The sequence below is a fragment of the Mycena indigotica genome (assembly GCF_014461135.1).
Source record: "Mycena indigotica strain 171206Taipei chromosome Unknown Mind.scaff0007, whole genome shotgun sequence".
NCBI lineage: Eukaryota > Fungi > Basidiomycota > Agaricomycetes > Agaricales > Mycenaceae > Mycena > Mycena indigotica.
The window spans coordinates 532,268-556,461 of record NW_023503006.1 but is presented as its reverse complement, the minus strand read 5'-3'; the positions used below and the strand labels follow the sequence as shown (position 1 = coordinate 556,461).

At 50.6% G+C, this 24,194-nt stretch overlaps 3 protein-coding genes across 3 annotated transcripts; 2 read left to right on the top strand and 1 right to left on the bottom strand.

The window, feature by feature from the left end:
* Positions 1–14,071: 14,071 nt before the first annotated feature.
* MIND_00805300 (uncharacterized protein) lies at positions 14,072–15,286 on the top strand (the record flags this gene model as incomplete). Its single annotated transcript, XM_037364731.1, has 2 exons — positions 14,072–14,950; positions 14,999–15,286. 2 exons carry the CDS (start codon positions 14,072–14,074, stop codon positions 15,284–15,286), a joined length of 1,167 nt encoding a protein of 388 aa, XP_037217973.1.
* Positions 15,287–17,510: 2,224 nt separating this feature from the next.
* On the bottom strand, positions 17,511–18,324 carry MIND_00805200 (uncharacterized protein; the record flags this gene model as incomplete). Its single annotated transcript, XM_037364730.1, has 3 exons — positions 18,102–18,324; positions 17,602–18,056; positions 17,511–17,546 (listed from the first exon to the last, which is right to left on the bottom strand). Exons 1-3 carry the CDS (start codon positions 18,175–18,177, stop codon positions 17,511–17,513), a joined length of 567 nt encoding a protein of 188 aa, XP_037217972.1. The 5' UTR covers positions 18,178–18,324.
* A 359-nt stretch (positions 18,325–18,683) lies between these two features.
* Positions 18,684–19,278, top strand: MIND_00805100 (uncharacterized protein; the record flags this gene model as incomplete). The annotated part of the gene is made up of 4 exons (XM_037364729.1): positions 18,684–18,695; positions 18,745–18,855; positions 18,904–19,130; positions 19,188–19,278. The coding sequence occupies 4 exons, from the start codon at positions 18,684–18,686 to the stop codon at positions 19,276–19,278; spliced, it is 441 nt and encodes a 146-aa protein (XP_037217971.1).
* Between the last annotated feature and the right edge of the window lie 4,916 nt (positions 19,279–24,194).

Genomic DNA, 24,194 nt, shown 5'->3' with positions numbered 1-24,194 from the left:
GAAGAAGCTATTCATTCAATCAGCTCATACCAGCTGATACTAGGGCTATCATCAGGCTCTCTTACTGGCAGTGCACAGGGTCAGGTTCATTGCCCTAGGTAGCTACTAGATCATACAAGGTCTATCACTTAGCTAGACTGGCTCATTACCACTATAGAAGCTATAAAACAGGCAAAACCAAAGGCCTGAAAGGGGCAGCTAGGGTGGTAACCTCCACAGTATTGTGACGTGACAGGTGGGGAACCCTCCACCCCCAGTGGCAAAATCCCAACCAGTGGAAGGGCTCCACTTTCTGGGGCCTCTTAGGTGGAGGGTTTGAGGGGGGTTGATAACCCTAAGAGGTTTAGGTTCAGGGTAGACTGAGGTGCCTGGACCCATGGTACCATCCACAATTTGTGGATAGTACCACCCCCATGGGTGATACCATGGATTTGGTACCTCTTAGGCCCAGGGTTCCGTGGGTTCGATTAAGCCTAAGAGGTACCAGGTAGGGGTAGCCTGAGGTGATCACCCACATCGAGTGGTCCTTCTAATATGTAAGGATAAAGTGGATTAACAGGTGAAATCATCTGACTTCAATATTTCAAACATATAATACAGTTCACTCATATGTCATATGTCACATGTCACATATCACACAAGTGAAATAAGTAACATATGATTCTTTTGGTCTCGTAAAAACTCACAAAAATCATGTTTAGATAGGGAATGTCAGAAAAACCCCCCCTTTCAGCCCCTCGGAGATGTGTCTGACTCCGGTCCGATTCCGGTTCCGACTCCGGTCTGGCCCTCCATCTCGCCCGCACAATCACCGATCTGTCAACACCCTCCTGACGGTCGCCCTGGGACCTCGCCTGCGACGCCACCCAAGCCTTCTGTGCCTGACAGCGGCAGCTACAGACAAGCAGTATATAGTCAGCTACCTAGCAGGCGGACCCTCAGAGTTTCTTCTCTTTGGATCCTCCCCTGCTAGGTCAGCTTCATTTGTATTCGCTTACCAATGTTCACGCTTTGGATCCTGCTAGGACCTTGATCTCAGGCCTCCGGGGTTGCCCTTACAGGGAATTGTTAAATCACAACAGCTCATTGGACCCTCCGGGTTGACCCTGAAAGGGTCCGGGTTTGGCCGGGTTTAGAAATTGCCGTACCCTGACCCTGACAGACCCTACCCTGAAACCCCTGCGGGTTGACCCTGACCCGTACTCTACCCTATAAGTACCTTGGTAGTGCTTCAATTACCTACATGTCATCTACTCAGTGAGATATCACTGAATTAGGTGTAGATCAGCTAGTGATTGGCAAGTGCTAGCACAATTCTTCGGCTGTAAATATATGTAGGTCCCTTAATGAAAGTTGTTTGTATAGTTGAAATACACAACTTTGATTTTATGACTATCCATGACATTCTCTGAGAATTGTACAGCTAAATAGCGAAACTTCATTTTTGAGAAATATGTCATACTAGGTCACATATATCATAGTGTGACCCAAGTGCTGAGTTCTGGAGGTTTGAATTATTTATTATTATTATTATTATTAATATTAATATTAATATTTATACCAGAATTCATTTGTATGATGGCTTCTTTATAATATGACATACCAGTGTCACCTCTTATTGTCTCAGTCAACCTGACAGTTCATAGTGGGTACCAGACTACACAGGTGTTATTGTTACTAACATGAGATCACCATTAATAGCATTGTGCCAGTCACAAATGTCACACTAGTTTTATAGCACCCTTTATTGCAGCATAGGGCTTTCTATATTTTCTCTTCTAATTAGAATAGTTACCCGACATAGCCATTAAAACTGGTAATGTTTATCAAAGCTATTCCATATTGACAACATATATAAAGAGTATCAACATCTATGAATATGAACCTATTACACGGAGGTCATATTTTATGTCGCACCAGAGTTTCAGCCAAAAAATGGTCCCCTAAGCAGGATTTATATATAAGAAATAATGGATCAAAACAATGGCCTTTTCTGCTGCTTTGATGGATATGTAATAAAAGTGATAAAGAATTGTATCTAATTTGGAAGAAATCAAGTTCTATATCATGGTATCAAATATCACATACATTGTGACTACCCTTGTAAACAATCAGTGCACATTATTCAAGCTTAAATATTTGTCAAAAAAATAGTGTCACATTATTATTACCCTAATTTGTTATATATAAGGTGATTTGTCATATATAATGGCCATTTGTCACTATATTAGGTACACTTTGGTGCTGGCCCAGAATTTTGATATCTATGGTCTCATATCTTGTGACATATTTGATGCATTTATTGGTTGCAAATCATTGTCACAAAATTGTCAGCTAATATTGGCTCTGAGTTCAGTCTAATCTGATGATTTAATATATGCCCCAATTTCCTGCAAATAAAGTCTACTTTTCTAGAGTTTTATTCATTATTGTTCCAAGTTATGAAAATATATATATTTTTTGTCCACTATTTATTCAAAGGTATATTCAGTTACATATTTTACTACCATAACTACTTATAGTAGATAGTGCTGATACAAAAGCGACATGTCCTATTCCTTCTATCTTATAAACCAACACCATATGTGATTCTCATTGAAGCCAGTTGTTCAAGGCCATTCTTCCTTCTCTTCCTTCTCCTCAAGGCTAGAGCCAGCCTGAATTGTCAGGGGATGGTCAGGGCCCAGGACACGTGTATACTGCTCCAGAACCTGATCTTGCATCTCCTGTGCCTCACTGTATTTGCTTAGAGAATAATATATTCTTGTAAGAGAGCACCTGGCCTCAATAGTAGATAAATGGTCAGGTCCTAGCAGTTGTGTATACTGCTTTAAAGCCTGTTCCTGCATGTCCTGGGCCTCACCATATTTACCTAAAGAGTGATATGTCATTGACAGGTGTGATTTGGCCATAATGGTATCCATATGGTTAGGCCCCAGTAGCCTTGTATATTGCTCTAGAACTTGCTCTTGTAACTCCTGTGCCTCTGTATGCTTATGTGAAGAATAGTATGTGAGTACAAGGTTAGACTGAGTCTGAATAGTATCTAGATGTTCAGGTCCCAACAGATGCATATACTGCTCTAAAATCTGTTTTTGCATCTTCTCTGCCTGGATGAATCTTCCCAAGGAATAATATGACCTTGCAAGATAAGACATAGCTTCAATAGTCTTCTCATCATCTGGTCCTAGTTTTTGCATACACCATTTCAGGACCTGTTCTTGCATCTTCTGTGCCTCAATATATTTGCCTTGAACATAATATGCATTTGCAAGGTCAGACATGGCCTTGATTGTCCTTAAATGGTCAGGCCCTAGCTGCAAAATATGCTGCTGAAGAACTTGTTCCTGTATCTGCTGAACCTCACTATATTTACCCAGGGAATGATAAATCATTGCAAGATGAGACCTGGCCTGAATAGTATCTAGATGTTCAGAGCCTAGCAGATTTACATATTGCTCTAGAGCCAGTTCTAGCAATTCCTGTGCACTAATGTATTTTCCTAGAGCATGATAGACTAGTGCAAGGCGGCATCTGGCCTGAATTGTCTTTGGATGGTTAGGGCCTAGCAGCTTCATATACTGCTCCAGAACCTGCTCTTGGATCTTCTGTGCCTTACTGGCTTGTTCTAAAGAATAATATATCAGTGCTAGGGCAGATCTGGCCCCAACTGTTGTTAGATGGTCAGCTCCCAGTAGCTGCATATACTGCTCTAGAATCTGTTCTTCAATTTCCTGTGCCTCAACATATCTGCCTTGAGCATAATATATCATTGCAAGGTCAGACTTGGCTGTGTGTGTATCTATATGGTCAGGTCCTAGCAGCTTTGTATACTGCTGCACTACCTGTTCTTGAATCCTCTCAGCATCCACATATCTACCTAAAGAATGATATGTCATTGCAAAGAGAGATCTGCTATGAATGGTCGTTGGATGATCAGGCCCAAGCAGATGCATATGCTGCTTCAAAACCTCTTCTTGTATTGCTTGTACCTCAATATATCTGCCAAGAGAGGCATATGTCTTTGCAAGGTCAGTTCTAGCTGCAGTGGTATCTGGATGGTCAGGCCCCAGCAGACCCATATACTGCTCCAGAATCTGTTCCTGCATTTTCTGTGCCTCCATGTATCTGCCCAGAGAATGATTTGTTTTTGCAAGGCTAGACCTGGCATGGATAGTATCTGAATGGTCAGGCCCCAGCAGCTGCAGATAGTGCTCTAGAACTTGTTTTTGTATCTCCTCTGCTTTACTGTATTCTCCCAAAGAGGTATATGTTATTGCAAGATTAGACTTGACCTGAATGGTTAATGGATCATCAGCCCCGTGTATCTGTATACATTGCTCCACAACTTGCTCATTCAGTTCTTGGGCCCTTCTGAATTTGTTCATCTTGAAATAAGTCCAACCCAGGATTAGTTGAGTTGTCATTACTCTCATTGAGTCTCCTAGACCTCTGACATTCTCTAGCATGATCTCACCCAAGACTGCTGCATTAGCAAAAAAGCTGGCCTTGATATAGACTGCTTGATATGCAAATCGTAAGGGCTTTGGTATGACTTCTGGTCTAGGTATTGCTGTTTTCAGATGTTGTGCCAATCCTGGCATCTCTTCAGGTCTAACTGTGGATACAGCTGAAATGCCCAACAGATATACAACTATCTCATGGTAATCCTCTGACTGTGATAGTGTCATCCTTGTCCATTCATGCACCAATGGATGGATGTAATAGCCATCTTCCCTAGCAGCAATCAATGAATATGCTTCTATTTGTCTCATTGTCTTTTCAAATAGGAATTCATCCCAGTTGTCATCTTCATCTAGAAATGGGATAAAAGCTGGACTGCCTGGGCTAATGGCTTGGGCATCTCTCTTGCATCATCCCAATTTACTGCAGCCCATTTGTATTTGGATGCATTTTCAAATATGGACTCAGTAATCTGACTGTTATGCATGAAGGAGAATGCCTGCATCATCTGCTGAGCAACAGGGGACAGCTTCTCAAAGCTGACTCTCCATGTGGTGTGCACTGTATCTGCATAGTTCCAGGCTACCTGATTGGGCTTCTCCTTCCAGTATGTTGCCTTGTTCTTGTGATAAATATCCAGGTACTTCAATGGCTGTTGCTGTAGCTTGGCTGACTGTGATATAAATGCAGCAGCTTGGGTCAGTGCCAGTGGAAAGCAGTGGAGCTCCTGCAGACTAAAGTATTAACACCACATATTATATGGTCTACAACTACCCTCACCTTGTCTGCCATCTTTCTGTCCCTAATATGAGCAATAGCACAGATTAGATCACTGGCTTCATCTAGGGCCATGTCCGACATATTGATAGACTTCTGGTTTGTGTGTACACCTAGTTCTGGGTTGCGAGATGTGATCAGAATGTTCCCATGATTACACTCTGGGAGGTGCTCCTGCAGATTGAGCTCCATGCTATCTGCATTGTCAAAAAGGATGAGCCATTCACTAGTGTTTGCAGTAAGCCATCTTTGCAGCTTCTGTTGAAACCTCTTGATGCTTGATTCGAGCTATTTCCTTGTAGCCTGCATCAATGGTTGTGGCATTGCTTGCATCAATCTTGAATTGGTCTGTGAATCTATTGGGATATATAAGTGTGCCATCATTATCATCCCCATGTATCGTATGTCATGCCATACCTTGTGCCTGAATCTGTGATGAATTTGAGTGCACACTGTGTCTTCCCTATCCCGCCCAAACCATGTAGAAGCACAATCTTGGGAGCTTGCATGCTTGTTTCTCCAAAGAATTCTTCCAGCTGTCTTAGAATATCTGCACGGCCAGTGAAGTTATCACTAGGACGGGAGCACCTGTGATATGGCTCTGCCAGACATGCTCCTCAGCTGTGATACCATGCAGGAGGGGACTCACCATTCAGGCCCTCACTGGCATCCCTGTGAGGATCTTTAGCTTGGTTGGCCCATTGTTTATTGAGACGAACCTGGGAAAGGAGCTATAGTAATTGGTATTGAAACTGCCAATAATCACGGTTCCCTGGCCAGTCCCCCCAGCACCGCCCAGTTCTCCTCCCTCCCCACCTGGTCCCCCCTGACCGCCTGGTTTGATCATTATCTACTCCAACCGTTTCCAGGGGACAGCGCAGCACATATGTAACGGTTTGATCCGATTACTAATCTTGTGTCATTCACTCTATGTCATAACCATGTATTTTTCCGTGTCAATATATTCAACTTACTTTGTCTTATTGTTCTTCGGACTCAAACAGAGTCATTTGGTACTTTACTTTGTCTTTCCGTACTCTTATTAGATTCCCGTAGTTAGTATATAAGAGCTGTCAACTGTAGATCGATTCCTCGGTTAATCGAATACTTACGCCAGTCAGTTTCGTGCTACCGCCAAGACTTCGTGTGCCGGAACTAGCAACTACTGCTCTCCGTCACATATTTTTGACTGCTCGCCATCTGCACTTGCTCTGTCTGGCTTATCTCTGGTCTGGCCCACTGGTGCTGCCGCTTTGCTCTTGCACTTTACTAACCGAGGTTACAGCTATCAACAATGTCTAACCTCCCGACGACGCGCCCTCTGGTCACTCGCTCGACGGTCCGCGCAGGTCTTGCTCCTGCCCCTGGGACCCCGCGCGCAACACGCCGCCCGAAGACCGCCCCGGTTACGTCTCCCCCAACCATCATTCGAACAATGGAGACGAATCGGCGGACGACTTCGACTCGGCTGTGTTTCCCGGCTTCGGCCGTGCCCCCGCTGACCAGATGGCAGCGCGTCCCATCCCTTTCGAGGGTAATGGCAATCATGATGCGGGTACACCCATGTCATCGTTCTCGGGTCCCACGCTCACGCAGGACGTGGACTTCGGTGTCGGTGCTCCGGACGCGGGAGCACGCTACTGGACGTTGGACCCCTGTGACTAGTGTAAACTCTCGCACTCACCGTGAAAGCCCAGTAGTTTCCCCTGTGGTCAATAGTCCTATTAATAAATTTCGCTCTGTTGACTCACCTTTGACGGATTCTACAATTGAACAAGCCGTAAGTTCAATGAATGCTGAACAATTGCGCCAGTTTGCGCGCCGACTTGAGACTCTGGCCCGCCACGCGGATGAGGCGGAAGTATCCCAGCTATCTCAAGGTGTTCAGCGCCATGTGAGGATTGAGGAGCCCAACAGCTCACAGTCCGCGTTTGTGTCCGGAACTAGTGCTGTACACACTAATGCTCCAGACACCGAACACAGTCCTATCCCCTCGCTTGGCGAAGGGACTTCCCGAAACAAGGGAAAGGGCCCCGATCCTGGTAATTGGGGAGGATTGGATTTGGGTGACGTCTCTGTTGAAGCGCAACGAGAAGCGCTTGCCAATTTCATGGAAGTTAACCGTGTAATTAAGCAGGAGAGAATGTCAACCCCACCTGGATTTTTTGATAATTTGCCCGTTGAGCCTATGGAGCTCGATGAGATGGAAAGTAACATTCAGGTGAATGATGCATCGACTACGCCTAAGGGTTCGTCTCAAAAGCGAGACGACAAAGTGCCTGGCCAGGCCCGTAAGCAGCGAGTTGCTGCGCTGAGAAAGGAAATCAGCGAAATTAGGCAATCGGAAGAGTCGGCTCGACCGACCGTGAAACCGCCCTCAAGCGAGGCCAAACGTGTTTCGGTGGAGAACGTTAATCGTGCCATTCGGCGCGAAAGCTCTGCAAAATCGGCAGAGCCAGTCAGACCCCGCAAAGATGCGCCGGTGCGTTTGGCACCTGGAAGTATCATCAATACTGCTATTGATGCTGCTCACCTTGGGTTGAATCCCCCATCCGAGCCCGATGACAGCTCGTCAGACTCGAGTTCCGACTCTGATGCGAACGGCAGTGGTGGAGCGAGCGTAAGCTCAGGTGGGAAGCGCAAGCGGTCTCGGAAATCTGCCAAAAAGCAGAAGAAGAGCAAGAAGCAGCGAATGCTGCTCAAACCTATTCCCCCGACACCGTATGACGGTGCACAGGATGCCAACCTGTTCTACCAGTTCGTCCGCGAAGGATCCGCGTACGTCAAGGCGGGACGTGTTGAACCAGACGAACAAATCTTCTACTTGGCCTATTACCTTAAGGGGAAGGCGCGCAGATTTTACCTGCAAAAGGTGGTGCGAAATGAGTCGTCATGGGACTTAACGTCCTTTTACCATGGTCTCTTCGACTTTTGTTTCCCTGTGGACTTCCGCAATCGGATGCGGGAGCGATTGAATCGCTGCTTCCAAAATGAGAAGTCAGTCGTCGAATATGTTGCGGAATTTGAACAAATTCACAACATGATTGGTCTTGAGGAGGACCAGGAGAAGGTGGTGAAGCTGTGGCGTGGATTCCACGCTGCGATTCGCCAGGAAATGCTCCGCCAGAAACTGGACCCTGAAGTCTCTTCATGGGACGATGTTGTTGAAGCGGCAGAACATGCCGAAGTTCTGGTCAACATTGGGGCTGGAAATAAGTCATTTGGGTCTGGAGGGCGGGTTAACCATGAAAATGGTTCAAGTGCGCGTGACAACGCACCGCGTACCGCTACTAGCGGTCGTTCCCGCGCACGCGCGGAGGGCGTTTTGCGCCGAAACAACGAAGCGAGGTCTTCCGGACATCAGCGGTTGATGTACCGGCCAAAAACCACAAACCGTCTGACAAGAAGATGTCGCCTCAGCGTCGTAATGAGCTGTTGGCGAAGGGATTGTGCTTCAACTGCGAAGAAGCTGGCCATTTGGCCCGGAACTGTCCCAAAACAACGACGGTGACCTCTAAGAACAAGGGAAAGCCGCCAGGCTTTCGAACTCACTCGGTAAAACTACCAGTTGCGTCGACTTCTGCGCTCCATGAGTCAGCGCTCTTCGAGAGTACTGAGGTAATGGAGACAATTCATACCGGTTTGACGCTCTTTGAACATCCGGGTTGCGAAGTCGAGGAGGGCGAGGATACCCTATCTCACTTTGAATTGGAATCTGACTCCGAAACCACGGACGTACCTCAACGCCCCATTGGTGACATAATCGCGACATATGCTTCGCTTGTCTTGCAGTTCGCACAGCCGTATCCTGGTGATGAAGGCCAAATCCAGAAGGAGCGACGCTTCATTTTATACCGCATTTCCGATAATGAGCATATTGTCATGGATAATGTAACTGGAGAAGACATACCTATCTTTTCAGACCTGCTCGAGGATCCCACCTTCCTGCTTCCCCGCTGGTATGCTCAACAGCGCTGTATCGCGCTCGGCTGGAATGAGAAGATGGCTATGAAACCAGCACGGTATCAAGTCGCGCTTCACGACTCACAAGCCTGCGGTGTCCGTGTGTTGCTTGAGGAACAGTATTGGGACGGGAGTCCTGAGACTGCAGACGTTATGCAGTTCGACGTCAAGTCAGCGGAGGATGACTCACTGTGTATCCTCAACTCTGAAGTTGAGTTTGTTGCACGCCTTCCGCGTGTGCTTCTGCGGAACGAGTCATTCGATCTGATTCGCTGGTACGAAAACGAACTTTCAGCTCATTTATACAATGAGGACATAACTCGAAGCTTCGAATGGGTTTCTGATGACGGACCGATTCCACAGTGTTCCCCACTGGATCTCGAGTTCCTCGACTTGCCTCCATTAGAAGCGGCATCCGATTGGAGTTCGGATGCAGGATCAGACGCTGATGATTTCGGCGATGTACCATCACGGGTGGCCTCGGATGGAAGCGCGCAAATACAAGATCTGTTCGAAAGGTTATCTTCGTGAGCTGGAAGCAAGGAGAAACTCACTGCAAACAGAATTCGGGCTGCGTAGGCGTGACGCGTGAACCATACTACCCTGTCGGCGATTTGCTTGGGCAAAGTGTTGCTGATTTCCTGGAGGATCATCAGCCGTACTATGGTGATGAGTCTATTTGGGGCAGACAGTTGGGACGACGTCAATTCCGTGTTTTGCGTGTCTGCCGTGATACATTCACTGTGGAAGATGATTTGAGTGGGTTAGTTGCAGCATTGCCGGTCTGGATGTTGCGGCTTCCCGACTTCGATCTCGCCCAGTGGTATTCGTTTCGATGCGCCAACGAGGCTGGCATCGACGATCCCGCCGATCGCCCAGATAACGAACCCACTATTGGTGAAATATTTGCGTTGGCAATCGAGAAGTACTTTACCGAATTGAGCGAATCAGCTCCCGAGGCAGCTGGAATTACGGTTGAACGCCTACCCGTAGAGTGTCAAAGCTACGAAGAGCCTGACACATTCATCATTCACATACCGGGTGACGAATACTCGCTCTACGAGCCGATTGATGAGCTACAGCTCTGCAATCCATACCTCGATTTGCTCAGCTGGACTCAAAAGCGAAAGCTACAGACCCACCTAGTTGAGAACAATATCTTCAACGGATTCTACTGCACAGATGATGAAGAATATCTTGCTGCGTTGTTCGGCGGAAGATGATGACACGCCATTTGTGTTGTACTGCGGAAAGGCTCAAATTCCCGCAGATGGATATAAGGGACTTACACGCACCGCGTCGACACCGCGACTACCGCTCCGGGTGGTTGCAAAGCCGCTCGTGATTGTTGTGTTGATCAACAATCATCCAGTCCGTGCGCTCGTCGACTCGGGCTCCCTTGGGGACTTGATATCCACGACTGTAGCGGATCAGCTAAAATTGAAAAGAACCGAACTTACTGACCCCATTACTCTACAGCTTGCCGTTCAGGGTTCCCGGTCTAAGATCAATCATTCTGTTGATGCTGACTTTTCTTATCAGGACATACGCACCCGTCGAAGTTTCTTCGTCGCAAATCTGAGCGGATATGACATGATACTCGGAACGTCATGGATGTTCCAGCACAAGGTGACTATTGGTTTCAACCCTGCTCGCGTCTGTGTTGGAAGCGCTGACGCCTTACCTCTAGATGGAGTAGCCACCGCTAAGATTTACGCCAGCATGACTGCCATTAAACGGGAAACGCTCCAAGCCGCGCGCGAGGAGTTGTTGGATTATGCCAAACCTATCTGTAAAGTTGCATCAGAAACATCGCTGCCGCCCCTTCGGGCAATAAACCATACCATACCTTTGATTGATGAGGCCAAGGTACTCCCTTGGCGGCCGTCGCGCTGTCCCGAGGCGCTCAGAGGTCAGTGGGATGAGAAGCGGAGGGCGTACCTCAGTACCGGCCGTTGGAAGATCACCAACTCCGGCAATACGGCCCCGATGCTCTTAATCCCGAAGGCGAAATCGAATCCGCCGCGGTTACGCGTTGTCGTTGACTTGCGCGCGCGAAATGCCAACACGAAGAAGATGACATCACCTTTTCCGGACATGGATGGCATCTTGCGGCGCGTGTCACGCTGCAAATTTCGGTCGTTAATTGACGGACAGGATGCATATGAGCAAATTCGGGTCGTACCTGAGCACGTGGAGCGCACCGCTGTGAGTACGCCTGACGGAAACATGGTGAGCCTTGTTCTCCAACAAGGTGACTGTAATGCACCAGCGACGTACCAATCATTGATGAATTACCTGTTTTCGGACTTTATCGGTCGGTTCATGGACGTTTATCTGGATGATATCATCATCTATTCGAATACACTCGATGAGCACATCGAGCATGTGAAGAAAGTGATAGACGTACTTAAACGCGAAGTCGCTCTATTTGAGCGCCAATAAATTGCAGCTTTTGAAGCCAGAACTCAAAGTTCTGGGTCGAATAGTCGACGACGAGGGCATCCGAATGGATCCTGATAAGGTTGACTCAGTGGTTAACTGGAAAACTCCAACGAACCGCGACTTACTCCGGGGTTTCCTAGGCTCTGTGGGCTACCTCGCGGATGATCTGGCGCGAGTGCGAATTCCGATGGGAGTTCTGCATGGTTTGACCGGTGATTCAGTCGCTTTTCGTTGGGGTTATACGCACCAGCGAGCGTTTGAAGACATCAAACGAATCGTACAAGAAGGCCGCGAGCATCGGCGTAAGCCTCTGGTATACGAGGAGGGCGCGCCACCAGTCTTTCTGGTGACGGACGGGTGCTCGACAGGTATTGCCGGTGTTGTTTGCCAGGGAGACGACTGGAAAACTGGGAAAGTGGCCGCCTTCTTCTCTGCGAAGCTGAATTCTGCACAGCAGAACTATCCAGTTCACGAGATTGAGATGCTTGCGGGTGTCGAATCGATGCTACGCCATCGCGACATCCTACAAGGTTGTCATTTTACTTGGATAACTGACCATCGGGGCCTTACGCACCTTGTAAACCAGAAGAATTTGTCGGGAAGGCAAGCCCGATGGGTGGAGAAGATATCTTCATTTGACTTTGAGGTCAAGTATGTTCCTGGAACGGAGAACGTGTTAGCGGACGCTTTATCGCGGATCTACTCGAACGAGGCGCCCGGAACCGTTCGCGCGCGAAGTGAATACACTTACCATGATATTCTGACCAACGACGCGCTCGAAATCAACGAGATTTCGATGCCAGTGTTCGCTGGACGTGAAGCGGTCGCGTTGAGCACGGATCGCGTCACCCGGTCGATGGCTAGGGCTGCCAGAGAAGCTGCTAGCCTTAACTCTCAGCCGGGACCCTCAACCGGTGAAAAACACATACCTGTGGCTAAAACGCGCCAGAACAAGTCCAAGTTTGACACCAAACCCCCAGTGATGTCAAAGGAGGGCGGGAGTACACCAAATGAGCCATCTGCGCTCGACGCGCTGGCACGAGACGACGGTGGGAAGCAAAACGCGGTACCGGAGCCGACCTCCGATCAACCGAATCCAAATTCGGACGTGACTCAGCCCCCATCACGCACTGCTTCGCTGGCAACGGACAATGACGAGGGCGACTCTGCGCCGCCAGAACTCACTCTAGAACTTGAAAGACTCGACGAATCCTTGCTAGAAGTCGTCAACAGTGGCTGGAGAGGCCTTGACATCGCCAAATATGTTGCTCACCGCTATGGGCAAGACCCATTCTACAAGCAGATCTTGGACACCCCTGACGCTTTCCGCAACTTCCAAGTGGAAGATGGGCTTGTTTTCCTCAAGGAACACGACCGCCGGGTGCTCTGTATCCCCAAAATCGTCTATCGCGGTCACAATCTAAGCGAAATTGTGATCTCCGAGGCTCATTCTGTTCTCGCGCATCTCGGAACGAAGAAGACACTCGACTACCTCCGCGACCACGTATGGTGGAAGGATATGGTGGAGGACACGCGCAGCTACTGCGAGACATGCGCCACCTGCAAGCGAAGTAAGCCGAGTAATCAGAAACCATATGGTTTGCTCCATTCGCTCACTCCCCCGTTGCAGCCTTGGGAGTCCGTGGGCATGGACTTTGTCGGGCCGCTGCCTGAATCAAAAAATCGGGATGGTACGTTCAACTCGATCACTGTGGTGATAGATCTTCTCACCGGTATGGTTCACCTGATACCTAGCCGAATTAATTACACGGCGCGACAACTCGCGGAGCTCATGTTTGAGAATATCTACAAGCTACATGGACTACCCAAAACCATAGTGAGTGACCGGGACGTGCTCTTTACGAGTATATTCTGGAAGAGACTTCATGAACTTATTGGCACTCGACTGAATATGTCTAGTGCTTATCACCCCGAGTCCGATGGCGGAACCGAACGCGCTAACCGGACGGTTACTCAAATGCTTAGACAAAGCATTGGACCCAAGCAGAGGGACTGGGTTGCCAAGCTCCCCGCCATTGAATTTGCAATGAATTGTGCACGCTCAGAGAGCACGGGGTATGCTCCGTTCTTCCTCAACAATGGCAGGATGCCTAGAGCGCTGATCTGGAACTCAGCGCGCTCGGGTGAGTACCCGGGCATTGCAAACTTCGCGCTACAGCGCCGACTTGCAATTATGGCTGCTCACGACAGCATGATTGCGGCTCGTGTCAAGCAGACGCGCTCTGCGAATCGCAAACGGCAGCCTGCACCGTTTGTCGATGGTGATCTCGTCTATCTATCGACGAAGAACATTAAGTTTGAAAAGGGCTTAGCTCGGAAACTTATCCCCAAATATATTGGTCCGTATCCTATTGTGCGGGACTTTGGAAATAATTCATTCCAGATTGCGCTACCGGACAATATGAAACAGCGGGGCGTTCATGATGTTTTCCACGCTTCGCTTCTGCGGGTACACCTGCCAAACGACGATCGCCGCTTCCCGGGCCGACTGGAGAACCAGTTGGGCATATCTACCAGCGACGCCACCAACGAATGGGCAGTCGACAAAATTGTCGGACACCATGGGCGACGTGCTGAAGCGATATTCGAGATATTGTGGAAGTCGGGAGACCGCACTTGGATGCCGTATGATCAAGCCGCCCATCTGTCAGCGCTCGCTGATTATTTGGAGGCGCTAGGCATAGCCGATGTCGGCCAGCTTCCCTACGGAACAGCTGGCCTGAACAAAGTAACTGGGGACAAAGCAAGCCTTGCAGTGGCTTGCGTCGCCCTCGATTTGCCAGTGGCCTGGAATCCGCGCACGTTAAAAGGGCTCGCAATGGAGCTTGGTTTCTCATCGACTCCCCCCGACTCAAACTTGCTGCGCTCTACCGATCGAACCATGACTGCTGCCGCTGTCGTTCCTCCTCGCTTCGCTGCCGCGGCCGATCCTTGCCGAATCATCCCACTTGCGGAAATTCCCGTCGAATACAGCGACTTCAACGCTGCTCATCGCGTGATCCGTCGACAAAGCCGTGACTCCTTCGTGGTCATCGACGGCGCTTCTGGAGCCGAATCCATCATGTCGGCAATGCAAGTCCGCCTCTATGTCCTCCAGAACATCTGGAACAACAACCCCGACAATGATGTCTGTCGCAACCCCGCGGGCTATCGCACTTTCGCGATCAACATGAACACCTACGACCATCACAACTCGGGTTGGTCTTACTTCGAGGACGGAGAAGAGGGTGGATACTTCTACTGGGTTGATGCAGAGGTTCCTACCCTCGCCGAGTTCATGGTACGCAGTTGTCTCCATGACAATCGCCATACTAATTGCACTGTTCAGGTCCGCGGCGTCGATGTCTTCCCGAATGTCGTGCCGCCAGGCAAGGTCCTTGTCGACAAAGCATGGGTTGAAGGTGTGATGGAGGAGGGCCGTCGCCGTGAGGTTGTTCGGCGCGAACGCATTGCGGAACGTGTCCAGAAACGCCAAGAGAAGGCATCGGGTGGAGCATTGTATGTCACCCCTGCGATGCGTCTTACCCTTCGCAGCCGCCAAGTGGAGGCTTCGCGTGCTTCGACTCCTGCAGTCACTGTCAACAACGATGAGACTAACGGTGAAATGCAAGGCTAGGTCCCCGGTCCGTGGACCTGGAGGGCGTATGTAACGGTTTGATCCGATTACTAATCTTGTGTCATTCACTCTATGTCATAACCATGTATTTTTCCGTGTCAATATATTCAACTTACTTTGTCTTATTGTTCTTCGGACTCAAACAGAGTCATTTGGTACTTTACTTTGTCTTTCCGTACTCTTATTAGATTCCCGTAGTTAGTATATAAGAGCTGTCAACTGTAGATCGATTCCTCGGTTAATCGAATACTTACGCCAGTCAGTTTCGTGCTACCGCCAAGACTTCGTGTGCCGGAACTAGCAACTACTGCTCTCCGTCACAACATGTCACGGATAAGACCCGGCCCGTCCGCTCCGGCGCTGGTGTCGGGCCATTGCGGGCCCGTAACACGCAGCACGTGACGACGGGGAACATGCGCCCCAGTAGGAGGAACGCACACGTGGGAAGCACGTGACCGAGAACGACGCGTCGAGCCGTCGCCGAGCCCAACTCGACACCAGGGGAATGGGGAGGAGTGCTAGGAGGTCAGGAGTAGCGCCTGGCCCGCAAGGGATGTGCGATCGTCCCCTCTGCGGCCAGGAACGGGAGCGAGGAGGAGGAGGAGAGGCCAGGGTGTCCGATCACCCCCTTTGCGGGCCCGCGTATATAATGCGCGATAGTGTACCCTGTACTCTATCGCTTAGATCGTCTGAAGAACTACCTTACTCCGTGCGAGGAGACGCTATCGACTCATCGGGCCCGACACGACCCGATTCGAACCTTCGACCACCGACTACGGCAAGGGACCGAGTTCACGGGCCCTTTCGGTTTCGATCTACCCCGCCCGCCATACTTGCGGGCCCGACTATCCGTCTGTTCTGTTCCGGGCGCGCGCTCTTAGGAGAAGTCCTCGCACGGCCCGACCCGCAGTCTGACAGCACACTTACCACTGATGTGAATGGAGGTCCGGTGCAGTGCAGCGTTCATTCGCAGAGAGACAATGGTGGTGGTGGTGGTATCGGACAAGATAGCCGTGGCGCCTCGTGGCATGCGCGTTGCATGTCTACTGTCTACTGCCGACAGAGAAGCTGATGGTAGAAGTTGCCCACCACGCTCCCCGCGAGCTCCGACGATCTTGTCGCCGAGCGTCGCCTTCCTGGCCGGCCCTCCGTGGCCCGCGCCGGCGCCCGCGGTGGTCGTGGTGCGTGTGCGTCGTCGCCGGGTGGGTCGTGGTGGTGTACCGGTCCGCGCCCGTGCCGGTGTCGTACGCGTCTCCGAGCTCGCTCGCCGGCGGGCCGAGGCCGGCGACGCCCGTCCTACAGCCCCTTATCTGTCTCACCTGCGCATGCTGTCTATGATGGACAGCTCCAATGACGATGGGTGGGATGACTACGCACGCGCCGCGCGCGCCGTGCACATTCCTCTGCTCCCGACCGCAGCGTTGAGCTGTTTCCGCTCCGCGCGCGCGACCAGCGAGCTCACCACGGGCACCGACAGCACAGCATGGCCCACATTGATTCCGCGGGCACGCCCGGGCCGGCCTTGCTTTGGTGCCGCGTTCTCCCACGATGTGTCGGCCCCTGCGAGTCCAAAGTCAAAGGTCGAACTTGGCCCGAACACGCACAAACTCAAACTAGGGACAGCGCGACGGACCGGCTAGTAGAGCAGGCACGGACTCGAAGGCGGGCAGCGCGCTGACGAGGAGGAGCGGGCGATGGTAGAGAAGACATCGTGGGAGAACCCGGATGCAAAACCCGAAACACGTCACGGTGCCGCTTATCAACGTCTTCTTCTCCACCGCCCCGACGGTCCCGACCCGCCCGCGCACACGGCCGCGTCCCCGCGCGGGGGACGGGGCACGGACGATGCCACTTACGGCGTTCCAAGCTTCGCCGCTCCCTCAACGGCAGGCCGGCGAAATTTCAAATCTACCCACAGCGCTAAATACTCACTCCAGAACCCGTGAAGCCACAAGTGGCTCTAGCCCGTCGACGGCGCTCATCACTGCGGCAAGCGGCTGCAAACAACGCAAGGTTCGCCCGCAATGCCGTCGCGGAACGTGACAGATGGTGAAGTCCGGCCGGAGCGCAGGCAGCGGGAGGCGCCAGCCGTCGTCCACTCCCGGGCCCCCGGCTCCATGGCCCTCAAAAGCTAGAAGTGTGTGATCAATCAATTACAAGGCATACATTTCGCCTGGGTCTACACATTGCTTATATGCTACAGGCGCTCCACGGCCAATTCAAGTTACAAGTCGTTCCTCGTCGAATCCTTCACGCCGTGCTACAAGTCAATCAGCCTCTCTCCGCCAACTTGAAGATCAAGACAGCCGACCCACCTGGCGCTCGACGCCCTTCTCCTTCATCCCGGGGTTGCCCACCACGCTCCCCGCGAGCTTCTCCGCGCCGCCGACGATCTTGTCGCCGAGCGTCGCCTTGCGCTCCGGCTGGCGCTCGCCGTGGCCCGCCCCCGCGCCGGCGGGGTGGTCGTGGTGCATGGGGTCGGTCGTGGTGGTGTACCGGTCCGCGCCCGCGCCGGTGCCGTACGCGTCCCCGAGCTCCCCGACCGGCGGGCCGAGGCCGGCGACGCCGGTGCCCACGGGCTGCGTGCGGCCGTCGTGGTGGTGGTGGGCGTGTGTGGGATGGGTGCGCGGGTCGGCGCCGCTGCCCGCGTCGGTCGCGCTGCCGAGACCGGGCCCGCTGTTGGCGTCGGTCGCGGAGGTGCCGAAGCCCGCGCCGCCGCCCGTCTGCGAGACGCCGTAGTCGTTGAACTGGCTGGTGCCGTGGCCGCCGACTGTGGCGCGTGACTAAATGGGAAAGGGGAGGGAGGGGAACGGACCTTGTGTGCGCTCGCCCGCGCGGTCGAGCCCGGCCTGTTGGCCGTAGAGGTCGGTGTTGGTGTATGGGGAGGTCATAATCGTAGAGTTGTTGGGTGTGTGGTTTGGTGAGAAGTGGGTAGAAAGTGAGGAGACTGGGTGGTTGCGCGGAGCTTTATATGGCGGGGTATTGGGAGGAGGGAAGGGATGACGGGTCGATGACGGGGTGGAGTGTCGATGGCGTCCGGTGCCAACGTTGGAGCGGCGCCAGAAGGGTTCGATGGTTACATATGCGTCTGAAGCGGCTCGCGGGCCGGCCCGGGACGCGTATGGGCTTGTGGGGGGAAGGCCCAGCCTGGCACACGCTTAGCAGCGGCGAACGTGCGCGTTCCAGTTTTCAACGGGGCTTGGCCATACCGGTTTGTTGACAAGAGATCACCGCATCACGTGCCAAGCTTGGCTCTCGCCCGCTCCACACGCGCCGGGGCCACGTCATACTGCGCTCATCCCTCATCCTGCGTCTTTGCCCAGACGCGACGACGTCAGTGGCGCGGGGATACGTAAAAGCCCGCGTCCTGCGATAACTTCTTCATTTGGCCTCTATCATGTCCGACGAGGTGTGTCCCCATGCCGGCCAGCCACCGGTACGCGGCTGACAAGCTGCAGATCCAAACCGTCCCCCGAACCACCAACTCCGACGCGCACCCGCCCCAGCCCGCGCGGCACGTCGTCCTCCCTCCCCGCGATCAGGCGGGGCCCAGCACCGGGCACCCGCCCGTACGCCTCCCTCCTCCCCTCATATCTGCTCATATCCATGTCTTGTAGGCCCAGACAAATCCACCACACCCCACGCCCGGCCCGGGCCCGCCGGCGCTGCAGCGCACCAACGAGGCGCCGGCCGGGGACGCCGCCGCGCTCACCGGCGACGCGCACGGCCACGGCACGGGCCACGCGCGGCGCAGCTCGCTCGACGCCGTGGCCGGCAAGCTGCAGCACGCGCTCGGGAGTGTGCTCGGGAGCGACGCGCTCAAGGCCAAGGGCGCCGAGAAGCAGTGCGTGGTCTCTTCGATGTGAATATTTGAATGTTGTTGTGGCTGACGGTGTGATAGGGCACATACGGAGACCGGCCCCGTGGAGGGCGAGACGAAGGGCGCGCAGGCGGAGGCGAAGGCGAATGTGGATGAGCGGCTGCTTGTATAATTGTACGATGTGTTTGTTATATACAAGCTTGACATCCTCCCAGAGGTTGATAGTCTGCCAGTGAAAGGATTCTAGCCAACAGGTGGCAATTAGCCTTAGCACTGTGAGCAAGAAGACCACTTACAGTACAGGAATACTACAAGGACAAGAATAAAAGTAATTGGGCAATGGTGGGGTCGGAGTGTCTGAGGGGGCGCCAACAAGATATGCCTCGGATGGTCCAAAGGAGGCCAAAGAGGGGGTAATGCTGATGTTCAAGTTGCCAGAATAATATGTTATGATCTATTAATATAATTGTAATAATAATAATAATAATAATAATATGGCATGATAATAAATCATAATATAATAATGGCCAGCACTACCGGTGATGCCCACACTACTGACATCCAAACAGTCTCCACCAGCATTCGCAGTCAGGCTCCAGCTATGCACAGGTTCAACCCTATGCATGTACAGTTTGTGCAGATCAATGTGGTTTTTTCTATATCAATAAAATTTTTTATGCAGGTAGCCACACCAGGTATATTATTGTATACAAGAGGTTCTGTGTTTTTTATCAATGTAGGCAGATTTGTGATAATCTGTGAGATTCTCTGATGATTGTATTGTCATAGCACAAAATTTCCTTTTTGACCATTTGTCATACTGATCACTCTATACTACGGTTATCATAATGGCTTGATCGCTGTGACATATGTGACTACCAGTCACTCTTTAGCTACCTACTCAGAAAATTTCTTTTTTGGATGAATATTATGTACATCACACAGTGTGACAAATGTGACAAATGTGCAATTTTGTCACACTTAGACTTAGACTCAGATACCAGAAGAGTTATAGCAGCTATAGCAGCATAGGATAGGACCTAGTACCGTAGAGAGAAACTCAGAGCCTATGCTGCAGCAAGATATTTGAGGATTATTGCAGCATAGGCTTTTGCATATCATTTAGTTCCTGTGCCTCAGCATACCTGCCGAGTTGATGGTATGTTGATGCAAGGTTGCCTCTAGCCCTGATTGTATCTGGATGGTTAGGCCCTAGTTGGAGAATACGCTGTTCAAGAACCTGTTCTTCTATTTCCTGTGCCTCAGTATACCTGCCGAGTTGATAGTATGTTAATGCAAGGTTGCCTCTGGCCATAATTGTATCTGGATGGTTAGGCCCCAGCTGGACAATGCGCTGTTCAAGAACCTGTTCTTGTATTTCCTGTGCCTCAGCATACCTGCCGAGTCGATGGTATGTTGATGCAAGGTTGCCTCTGGCCCTGATTGTCTCTGGATGGTTAGGCCCCAGTTGCACAATGTGCTGTTCAAGAACCTGTTCTTGTATTTCCTGTGCCTCAGCATACCTGCCAAGTTGATGGTATGTTGATGCAAGGTTGCCTCTGGCCCTGAGTGTCTCTGGATGGTTAGGCCCCAGCTGGACAATGTGCTGTTCAAGAACCTGTTCTTGTATTTCCCGTGCCTCAGCATACCTGCCGAGTTGATGGTATGTTAATGCAAGCTTGGTTCTGGCCCTGATTGTATCTGGATGGTTAGGCCCCAGATGGGCAATGCGCTGTTCAAGAACGTGTTCTTCTATTTCCTGTGCCTCAGCATACCTGCCGAGTTGATAGTATGTTAATGCAAGGTTGCCTCTGGCCATAATTGTATCTGGATGGTTAGGCCCCAGCTGGACAATGCGCTGTTCAAGAACCTGTTCTTTCATTTCCTGTGCCTCAGCATACCTGCCAAGTCGATGGTATGTTGATGCAAGGTTGCCTCTGGCCCTGATTGTCTCTGGATGGTTGGGCCCCAGCTGAACAATGTCCTGTGCAAGAACCTGTTCTTTCATTTCCTGTGCCTCAGCATACTTGTCAAGTCTATGGTATGTTGAGGCAAGGTTGCCTCTGGCCCTTATTGTCTCTGGATGATTAGGCCCTAGATGGACAATATGCTGTGCAAGAACCTGTTCTTGTATTTCCTGTGCCTCAGCATACCTGCAGAGTCGATGGTATGTTAATGCAAGGTTGGCTCTGGCCCTAATTGTCTCTGGATGGTTAGGCCCTAGATGGGCAATGTGCTGTGCAAGAACCTGTTCTTGTATTTCTTGTGCCTCAGTATACCTGCAGAGTCGATGGTATGTTGATCCAAGGTTGCCTCTGGCCCTGATTGTGTCTGGATGGTTAGGCCCTAGATGGACAATGCGCTCTTCAAGAACCTCTTCTTCTATTTCCTGTGCCTCAGCATACCTGCCAAGTTTATGGTATGTTGATGCAAGGTTTTCTCTAGCCCTGATTGTATCTGCATGGTTAGGCCCTAGTTGGAGAATGCACTGTTCAAGAACCTGTTCTTCTATTCCCTGTGCCTCAGCATACCTGCCAAGTCCATAGTATGCTGATGCAAGGTTTGCTCTTGCTGTAATAATGTCTGGATGGTTTGGCTCCTCATGCAGGTTTTCCTGTTTCTTTAAAATCATCTCCAACAGAACTGCTGCATTACTAAAGAAGCCAGCATTGTAGTATATAGTAGAACATGGAATTTGCAAAGGCCATGGCACTTGCTCCGGCATCCTGATTGCTGTTTTCAAATGTTGTGCAAGCCCCACCATTTCATAATGCACAATAGTCTTTGTAGCTGACATCCCTAATAAACTGATTACCATACTCTCATAGATCCCTGGCTCTGACAGTGTCAGCTTGGTCCACTGATGCACCAATGGGTGAACATAATAACCATCTGGCCTCCAGACAATCAATGAATATGCTTCTATATGTTGCACAGTTTCTTCAAACAGAAACTTATCCCAACTTTGTTCTTCATCTGAAAAATTGGATAAAAGCTGTATTGCCTGGCCCAATGGCTGAGGAATCTGTCCAGGCACTTCTAAGTCCTTCCATTCGGCCTCTTTCCATCTGTATTTAAATGCATTTTTGAAAATGGCCTCAGTGATTTGACTGTTATGCATAAAAGAACATGCTTGCATGAACTGCTGTGCAGGCAATGGTAGATTTTCAAAGCTGATCCTCCAAGTAGTATATACTGTATCTTTGTACTGCCAAGCCACTTGCTTTGGAATTTTCTGCCAGTATTTTGCCTTGTTCTTGTTATAAATCTCCAGGTACTCCAATGGGTTTTGCTTCAGATTAAGAGATTGTGATATAAAAGCAGCAGCTTGGGCCAGTGCCAATGGGAAACAATGCAGCTCCTGCATAAAATGAAATGAACATTGTATATCCTACGCTTATGAAAAATCCTCTGACCTTTGCAAGTTTGGCTACTATTTCTCTATCACTAATATGTGCAATGCCACATATTACATCACATGCTTCATCCAGGGACATGTCAGACACATTCATAGATTTTTGGTTTGTGTGCACACCCAGTTCTGGGTTTCGAGATGTGATCAGAACATTGCCATGATTACACTGTGGAAGGTGTGCCTGGAGATTAAGCTCCACATTATCTGCATTATCAAACAGAATGAGCCATTCAGTAGTGGTTGCAGTAAGCCATGTTTGTGCAGCTACTGTCGACATTTCTTGATGTTTAATCCTAGCAATTTCCTTGTATCCTGCTTCAATAGTATTTGCATTGCTTGCATCAATCTTAAACTGGTTTGTAAACCTAAGAGATCTAAGTGTGTGTATATGTCCATGACATTAAATAATACCTTGAGCCAGATTCTGCAATGAATTTGAGTGCACTTTGAGTCTTCCCTATTCCACCCAAACCATGTAGAAGCACAATCTTCGGACTTTGAAGGCTGGTCTCTCCAAAGAAATCTCCCAGTTGAGCAAGAATATCTTGCCGACCTGTGAAGCTATCCACAGGACGGGGACATCCATGATATGGTTCTGCCAGACATGCAGTTCAGCTATATTATAGAAGAGTGGACTCACTGTCTTGATCCGGGCCTCTGCCTTAATCAGCTCATGTTCCCCGGGGCTTATCCTCACTCACCTGGGTAGGGGTCCATAGTAATTATTATTGAAACTTCCAGTAATGGCTGTTCCCCCTCCAGTTCCACCCCTTCCACCTTGTTCTGTACCCTCCCCACCTCCTCCTCCACGACCACCTAAATCGGTCAATATTCCATATCATTCATGAGCAACTTAGAGAAAGTGTACACACCACTAATATTGAAGACCAACTTTTGTTGCAAGCCCTCAGCTATAGCGTCCATCGGCAGGGAGGGAAAGACACAGATGCACCAGCGGGTGGTGGTGGTATGTGGACAAGAAGCGCCGTCGTGCCTCATGCGCATCGCCTTCGCAGGCTGTTCATGATTGACAGCCGAAAATGATAAATGATAAGACGGTTGCGATGATGAATGATAAGACCAAGAATACCCAGCTTGAAAAAGTCGCCGCGGCAATGCACAAGCCTGTTGATTTGTTCCCGTCCTACCGCATACATTCTGCAATACAATCTGATCGCACCTTCGACCTCTACACCGCCGACGGTGGACGCCGGCGCTTCACGCATCGCATCACCCGCCTTGGCGCCGCGTTGCCCCACAACATGTCGGCCCTGGGATCTCGAATTCCAAGCATACCACTGGCAGTGATGTGTATTCTTTACCCCGGCGGGCACGATGGCGCGGCTCTGGGCTTTTGCGCATGCATCGGGCGGATTCGGGCCGGCGGATTCGGCCGGGGCCACATCCGTTGGCGCGAGAGTACACGCAGCGGCGGCTATCGGACAGAGTAAGTATCAGTCTCGCTCGGGCCGCTCCATGGGAGGAATAACGACGTGCAACTACTTATTTCAAGTTATCCTAACATTCCTAGACGACCGTGATTTCTGTTGGTCTATCTTCACAATACATTTATTTTATTATAATTTAGTTTAGTTTCGTTTGTGGTTGAGGCAACAAATGGCCGACGACGAAAAATACAAGGGTCGGGAGTTCCCAACATCTAATGTTCAATC